This window comes from Bombina bombina, chromosome 5 (genome assembly GCF_027579735.1).
Source record: "Bombina bombina isolate aBomBom1 chromosome 5, aBomBom1.pri, whole genome shotgun sequence".
Classification (NCBI taxonomy): domain Eukaryota; kingdom Metazoa; phylum Chordata; class Amphibia; order Anura; family Bombinatoridae; genus Bombina; species Bombina bombina.
In genome coordinates, this window is record NC_069503.1 from 985,567,301 (window position 1) to 985,576,389 (window position 9,089).

The following is a 9,089-nucleotide window of genomic DNA, read 5'->3' on the forward strand; positions in this document are numbered from 1 at the left end:
AAGTTGTTCCAAAACCCATTTCAATAATTCACCAACAAACCTCAGTGAATAGTGATAAAAAGCACAAATTAAAAAAATAAAAACTTAAATTTTCCATTCTCCAATATGTCTTCTTCCAAATGATCCAAACCTTAATAATGTTGTTTTTTGACATTGGTTTCTCATATATTTATTTAAAAAAAAAAAAATTGTTAACCAGGTTTAACCAATTAGGATTGTGCATGGGCTGGCTAACTGTCACACTCATTTGTATAGGTTAATGTCATTTAACACAAGCCTAAAAAGGATAGTTCATATGAAATTCCCTTTTAGGAACATGTATAATCCCTTATTACTATAAAATATACAATAAAAATAAAGGAATGTGCATATTTATTTTGCATTTAGTTTTATGTGTGATTTTTAAGTGTTTAGTCACTAATGTTTTCTCTCTACTGTTGTTTTTTTGTCTTTTAAGTTTTTCCGTATGCTTCGGAGTGCTGTTGGTCAGAAGAACTTGGCATCAAAAACTCTAATAGATCAAAGATTTTTGATTTAAGCACAAGAGAATTGTCTAAAGGGGATCAATGAAAAAAGTGTTTACAACCTTTTGTAATGTGTATTGCACATAATAAGAATATTTTGTATAATTACCAGGTACCATATTTATTTTATGATGGTTCCCGGAACCATTAAAAACAGTTCTGTCTGTTATTCTTCTAAATGTAAAAAGTGTTAGGTCGGAAGTGTATGGTAACAGTTCTTACCCCCTTCTTACACACTACATCGCAAACACACCAATGTCTCCATGTACGAAGCAGCATAAGCTGCTCCGAAGCCCTTGCAGGGCAGGTTCGCACGACCGCTGCTTCTTACACTTTTCACCATCTCTAAGGTGGCGAAGAGAAATCACTGATTGACAGTCCCTTCTCTTGCGTGATTGGGCAGGCATTACACACTCAGCGGAGTGTGTAATGCTGCATACGGGCCAGTAGACGAACAGATCAGCTGCCCGTATGCAGCAAAGGCGTGCAGGCAGCTTCTCAAGTTGAGAATATGTCTGCACACCTTTTAATACATGGGGGCCACAAAAGCGCCCTTTACCAAGCAGCATGTATGAAACAGAAGTTTCTCCTCCTTCATCATTGCGCATGCTTAATGTGATGTCACTACATTTCAAATCACCATCACAAATATGTTTGGAATGCGGTGATCTTACATAGCGCATGCGTACTGCACGGGTAGCTTATTCTGACAAAGGAGAAATTTGCCAACCTATGTCTCTGTGACTGCAAGTAAGCAGTCACAGAGGTAGGTTATTCTGACGGATGTTCTCAGAGTGTAAATAGTAAACTTATAATAATGGAAGAGGCAGCTGGAAATACATTGTTTGCCTTACAAAACTGAAGAGTGTAAAAAAGTAAGGTTATAATGACAGAAGAATGTAAAAAGATCAAAATACATTTTTAACTCTTCCGTCATTATAAGCTACTACCTTTGTGACTGCGGCCGCCTCCTGAACTTCGCATGTGCAGTCATCGTGTAACAATCACAACATCCGTCACAATAAGCTACCATGTAAATAAGCTATATTTTACTATGAAAAGCAAAAAGTATAAACTGGGCTTAAAAACAGTATTTCATTATTCTCCCTCTAATCATGGGTGCTGCCATTATGGGACCCAGGTTACCCTGCAGGTATATGAAGTAGAGTTGCTGCACATGTGCAAACACATCACCACTGTAATGTAGTGAAAGACAGATTTCAAAATGGCGCCCCTATAGGGAGGGGGGATAACCTCAATACTTTGCTCATAAAATGTATATAGGGCCAGATTACAAGTGGAGCACTAAATATCGCTTGCATGCAAGTGATATGAGCGCTGCACTTTGTAATAGCAGCGCATGATAATGTGCACTGGCATTACAGGTTAATTACAATCATTGCTAGGAATAATTGCGCTCACGAGAGCAGACTTTTATAGGCTCCTAAGGGAGTTCGTTCTGATATAGTCACAGACGGCATCAGAAACTCGCACAGTGAAGGAGGTCTGTAGTGCAGCATTTTTAAATGTATATGAATATATAAATATATACACATATTAACACTTATATATGTATATAATCATATACATATATAGACATATATACAAACACACTGTCCCCATAGACTGCAATGCCAAGGCACTTTTCACTCATTTAATGCCCCAAAACTGCCTAGTGCAGTTTTTTGTAATTAAAAAAAAAAAAAAGCTAGATTATTTGTTTTAATAAAAAAACTACAATGCCCTCTATTTTGAGGGCATTTGGGACACTTTTAGAAAATTAACCACAGATCTAATCTCTGTTTAATTTTCCAAGTGCTAATTGCTACCGCGATTTTGCAGTAGCAATAACCAGCCACTAGTAATGGCTGGTTAATTATTGCGCTCCACTAGTAATCTAGCCCTTAATGTTTCATGTCCCTTTAACAGTAAGTAAGCAAACATTATTATGCAAGTGTTATTGTACACTTAGGTCTAGTCTTTAATACGTATGTTTCCTTTTTTATGGCCATAGATTTCAAGGAGCTATTGGTGTAGTCAGCTCAATTCCAGATCTCATGTATCTTCAAAGGAACAGTCTAGTCAAAATTTAACTTTCCAATTTACTTTTACCGTCAAATTTGCTTTGTTCTCTTGGTATTCTTTCTTGAAAACTAAACCTAGGTAGGCTCATATGCTAATTTCTAAGCCCTCAAAGGCCGGGTCTTATCTCAGTGCATTTTGACAGTTTTTCACAAGACAGCGTTATGTGTGCCATAACGATAACGTTGAGCTCACGCCCGAAATGTATTAGTCAGCACTGATTGGCTAAAATGCAAGTCTGTCAAAAGAAATGAGATAAGGAGGCAGTCCTGTTGCAGAGATACAAGGTAATCACAGGGTTAAAAAGTGTATTAATATAACAGTGTTGGTTGTGCAAAACTGGGGAATGAGTAACAAAGGGATTATCTTTTTAAACCATAACAAATTCTGGAGTAAGACCTTCCCTTTAACAGACAACATTTAAAGGGATCATTCCAATCAGGGAAATACCTCAAATCTGGCCTCTTATATTATTCGCCCTTTTTACTATGGCTGAGAAATATAAAGTGATATCATGCGAAATTTTGATTTGAGGTTTTCTTTGTGAAAGTGAAATATAAGTGAAATACTTTCTTCTTTTTCTCTTGTCCTACATTTTCAAGTCATTTTCTAACAGAAGCTACACTTTAATCTAATTAAAAAAAAAACGTTTTAATAGTTTCTTACATATTGTGAGACTACATTTAGTTGTACAACATCTATCTTGTTCTTCAAATTATTAAAATTTGTTTACCATGACTATTCTGCCAATTTGTGCCAAAACATTTTTGTCTAAACAAGTATTAGGATCATTTGTTTTTTTGTGTTTCTTTAATGAGGAAACTTGTTACCAGATGTTATTAAATGTTTTTGTAGCTCTAATATGTACAAATGTTTTATAAAATATTTTGGTATAATGAAAATGATTGTTATTTTTACCTAGTGTTGATAAAACTTTTTCTTTATTTGTATATGTGCTGTTTTGTAATTATATAAATAAAATATATTTGGATTTTGTGCTGTTGTAGCTTTAATTTCTCAGGTTCGAAAAACCAAGAATGCTACGGTATTTAGTACTGATCTTTCACAGCACCAAATACATATCAAATAGTATCAAATAACCACTTGAAAATGGGCCCCTTCTGTTTTTCACCCATCCAGTAACTGCCACATAAACTGTGTAGTATTTTTGCACCTTGTGGACTAACAACCATATTTGAACATTGTAGTTACCTTTAAGTACATGTCCAGAAATAAATCACTCACCAAATATTCCATAATTAAAGGCCTAATAAGCTAGTTTTTTTAGTCAACAAAGGCCCAAACAACACAAGCTTTTAAGTGTTTGTCATTGTCCATGTACTACATGAAATATGTTTGATTATCAGAAGCTCTTATAGTTGAATCTTTTAAGTAAAAAGGGTTCAAGTTTTAAATTCCTTAAAGTGATTGTAAAGTTTAATGAATAAGTGCCCGGTATCTAAAAATAATCTTAAAAACAGGGGCACTTTAATTCATTAAACTTTACAATGAAGCTTCTTTTTAAAAATACTTACCTTTGCTATATGGAAAACAGACCGGTGATCCTCCGTCCGCATCTCCTGCTGTAGTTAGCCTATCGATGTCGAATCCGGCTTCCTCCAATCGTTGTGTACCCCATGAGCTGGACGCCTCTGAGATTTTCAAACTCCTCTTTTGAACCTATGAATGGTTTAAATATTCAGCTTATTATGAAAGTGATTGTTTCTTTTGCATTTTTTTCACCAGCAGAATGTCTGGTGAAAACCAGATTTAATATCTTATTTTCTAGGAAATGGTATTTTCAGTCAGGATATTGGAGATTACTTTTTTTGTCCTATTTAAATTTTTAAAGAGCATTTAAAAAAAATTCTAATCCTACATAAGATTTTAAAAATAATTTGACCACGCAGGAGTCAGACATCAGTTGTTACTTTAGCTTCTTGGTTAAAGTTCTCAGTAAGGGTCTGATAATAACAAGTTTGCAATTATCAAAGAAAATGGGCTGTCCCTGAAAGTGACGAGCTGTCTACCGTAAAAATAATGAGAGTTCTCTGCTAAGTTCATAGTGGAGGACAAAGTACACAAGGAGAAACTGTTGTATGTTTAAACTTGAATTTTACGCTTAATACAAATAAAAATACGCGTATACAGTGTTGATGAGTTTCACTGCCTGCTTTCTCTCACTCAAGTCCATGTCAGGAGCGCTGCTATAAGACTGTCACACTTGAGAGGCTGTGTTCTGTTCCACACCATGGATCCTGGAGGATGTGATAGGCACAGACAAAGGCTGTGGCGGACATTTTCCAAAGTACAGACCTTAGAGAAGGAAACTAAGGTACATTTGAAATTAAAAACATTATTTTATAGTGCTTGGTGTTATTATACTGATGCAAATACCATTGATCCTATAACAATCCCTCCTCTGGCTATACCCATGAGCCAGTTTCACTATTGTGTCATTATATAGTGTTGTGTGTTATTATACTGATGCAGATACCACTGATCCTAAAACCATCCCTCCTCTGGCTATACCCATGAGCCAGTGTCACTACTGTGTCATTATATAGTGCTGGGTGTTATACTGATGCAGATACCACTGATCCTATAACCAGCCCTCCTCTGGCTATACGCATATGCCAGTGTCACTACTGTGTCATTATATAGTGCTTGATGTTATTATACTGATGCAGATACCACTGATTCTATAACCAGCCCTCCTCTGGCTATACCCATGAGCCAGTGTCACTACTGTGTCTTTATATAGTGTGGGGTGTTATTATACTGATGCAGATACCACTGATCCTATAACCAGCCCTCCTCTGGCTATACCCATGTGCCAGTGTCACTACTGTGTCATTATATAGTGCTGGGTGTTATTATACTGATTCAGATACCACTGATTCTATAACCAGCCCTTGTCTGGCTATACGCATGTGCTAGTGTCACTACTGTGTCATTATATAGTGTTGGGTGTTATTATACTGATGCAGATACCACTGATCCTATTACCAGCCCTCCTCTGGCTATACCCATGTGCCATCGGCGCTACTGTGTCTTTGTATAGTGCTTGGTGTTATAATACTGATGCAGATACCACTGATCCTATAACCAGCCCTTGTCTGGCTATACCCATGAGCCAGTGCCGATACTGTGTCATTATATAGTGCTGGGTAAACAACAATTAGTACGTCTAGTGACACCAACGTCACCAGGGTACTGCTAAGAGGTGCCTAGGGTAAATATAATACAATTTAGACAATTATTACCATAAATCCTGTGGATGGTAAGGTATTGTACAAAGATAGATATAGCAACAATATTAAGGAAAAATATTAAAATCCTAAATACTAAAAAATAAAAGCAAAATAAGAAAAGACAAGAGGATGATGAATTATATCAATATATATGAACTATGTAGTCCAGTATAAATGATTTTTTGCCAGATCCAGCAAGGTCCAATTAGTATTACCCAAAGGTTATATATAGTAGGTGTTATATCCAGGAAAGGTGGGCTGCTCCTCCAGAGTGTTGTGCCAAAAACACAGATGAAAAATCTAGAAGAAAATAGAGGGCGCCACATAGTGCAGATCATATGAGATAAGAACAAAGCAGCAATACGAACAAAAGAATCCTACTCACAAATTGTGGAGCACAAAAGAGTGCAATATTCGCAATCCGGAACCACACATCGTCCGGTAGACCACAGTGGATAGATGTCGCCAGTAGGGGTCCTCGTCTCACCAGGGAGAGTCCAGGGATAATCAGGATGATGTAGTGGATGTGGATCAAAGCACCAAAGATTCAGCAGGGGATCCAAAAGTACTTGGAGAGGTACCAATGGGTATATTTGGCCAAAACCAAAATAAAAATGTATAGTCGGCAGCAGATAGAGAGTTCAAAATATATACAAATTTAATAACAATAAAAACAGCAACGCGTTTCTCAGTGTAGCCTGATGAAACAGTGTGTTACACTGAGAAACGCGTTGCTATTGTTTTTATTATTATTACATTTTTATATATTTTGAACTCTATCTGTTGCCGACTATACATTTTTATTTTGGCTTTGGCCAAATATACCCATTAGTACCTCTCCAAGTACTTTTGGATCCCCTGCTGAATCTTTGGTGCATTGATCCACATCCACTACATCATCCTGATTATCCCTGGACTCTCCCTGGCGAGACGAGGACCCCTACTGGCGACATCTATCCACTGTGGTCTACCGGACGACGTGTGGTTCCGGATTGCGAATATTGCACTCCGCAATTTGTGAGTAGGATTCTTTTGTTCGTATTGCTGCTTTGTTCTTATCTCATATGATCTGCACTATGTGGCGCCCTCTATCTATTTTCTTCTATATAGTGCTGTGTGTTATTATACTGATGCAGATACCACTGACCCTATAACCAGCCCACCTCTGGCTATACCCATGTGCCAGTGTCACTACTGTGTCATTTTATAGTGCTGGGTTTTATTATACTGATACAGAAACCACTGATCCTATAACCATCCCTTGTCTGGCTATACGCATGTGCCAGTGTCACTACTGGGTCATTATATAGAGCTGCGTTTTATTATACAGATGCAGATACACATCCAGTATTTCACTCAGGCTTTATTTATTCCATAACTTATCACCCAATATCGCTAGCAGTCTCTTGACAAGCCACTAACTTTATTCACACTACATTTTTTTTATTCCTGTTATTTAATCAGAAAGAAAAGATATACTAAGGTTGTGGTGGACACTGCAATGGCTAGTCACGGACACCTTGCCTATCCCTGCCTGGAGGTAAGATCGTTTAAATCTTTTACACATAAAACACTATAAAAGGGTCACAGTGTGGCTCCTTTATACCTTGATAGGATCCAGGGTTAATATCCTCTGAGGGGGGTTTATTGAACAGTTGGGGTTAATTAATCAGTGTATTCATTATTTACATGCGGCCTTGTGTGATTTTATTTTCTGGGCTCATAGACTGTGTGTTTTTGGCTGGAACAAACAGGTTTCCCCTTAGTTTTTGAAAGTGTTGCACAGCTCCTATTAACTTGCTGTACTTACATAGCATGTGGTCTATGTTCATCTCCTCCATTCCGGCTGAGACTTCAACCTGAGGAGAGCATTTCCTCTGTTAACTGTCTGGGTCTAGGAGGTGGTGAGTGCCCCAGCTATTGGGAGTATATATATTAAAAAAAAAAAGTTTTTATTTGTGCCCTTCTGTGGGTATAACCTGAGCTATGGAGGACTCGTTAGAAGGTACTTCTTCTGTACTAAATCATACCTGTTTATATTGTGAGGAGGCCGTGGTTTTCCCACCCACTCAATTATGTTTCACATGCCTTAACACTGTTATAAAGTCTAAGAAGGGAGACAAGCCTACTAAGGCTATTAGTCCCTCTGAGCCGTCTACCTCTTAGGACTCAGCGTCTCGTGAGATTACTACCCTTGCTACTTTATCCACTCCACATGCAGTTCCCCATAGCACATCTAATCCTCCATCCAGAGGGGGCCTTCTTCCTGCGGACTTTTCCGCACAGTAACAAACGGCGGTGTCTGTGGCCCTTAGTGCATTACCTCGCTCTAACAAACGCAAGAGAAAGGTTAAACATAGCTCTCCTGACCCGGAGTCATCTAAATATTTATCGGATTTAGCTATTATGCCCCAGTTATCCGAAGATGAGTTCACCGGGATCGGATCGTGTAGGGGGCAGACTGTCTCTTTTTTTAGACGCTTGGTTCAGGGACATACAGGATCCGTGGGTCCTGGAGGCCGTACTCAGGGATACAAGATAGGCTTCAAATCTCATCCATCCAGGAGCAGATTCCTACTCTCGAACCTGTCTACAGACCAGAAAAGAGGGATGCCTTTCTAGGGTGCGTTCGGTGCCTATCGAAGAAAGAGGTTTAAGGTTTTATTCAAACCTTTTCGTGGTCCCAAAGAAGGAGGGAACTTTCCACCCAACTCTGGACCTAAAGTGCTTAAACAAATTTCTCAGTTTACCTTCCTTCAAGATGGAGACAATAAGGTCCATCTTTCCTTTAGTTCAGAAAGGCCAGTTTATGACCACTATAGATCTGAAGGACGCTTACCTTCATGTTCCAATCCACAGAGAACACTTTCAGTTCCTGAGGTTTGCATTCCTGGACCAGCACTTCCAGTTCATTGCCCTTCCCTTTGGCCTAGATACTGCTCCAAGAATCCTTACAAAGGTTCTGGGGGCTCGTCTAACCGTTGCCAGAACTCAGGGTATTACAGTAGCCCCATACTTGGATGATATTTTGGTGCAAGCACCATTTTGTTGTCTTACGGAAGAATTGAAGAGAGTCCCTTCTCAGTCTTCTTCAATCACATGGATGGAAGATAAACTTGGAAAAGAGTTCTCTTATCCCAAGTACCAGGGTGGAATTCCTGGGTGCTATAAGAGACTCCATATCCATGTTGCATGCTAACTTCGGCATGTCTTGCCCTCCAGACCTACT

General features: G+C 38.4%; 1 protein-coding gene across 1 annotated transcript in view; it reads left to right on the forward strand.

Annotated features, from left to right (window-relative positions):
- TMEM67 (transmembrane protein 67) overlaps nucleotides 1–1,638 on the forward strand; it is a 297,637-nt gene extending 295,999 nt beyond the window's left edge. The window contains 1 exon segment of the mRNA XM_053715910.1: nucleotides 458–1,638. Within this exon segment, the coding sequence (XP_053571885.1) occupies nucleotides 458–538 (81 nt within the window). The 3' untranslated portion in view covers nucleotides 539–1,638.
- Nucleotides 1,639–9,089: the final 7,451 nt, after the last annotated feature.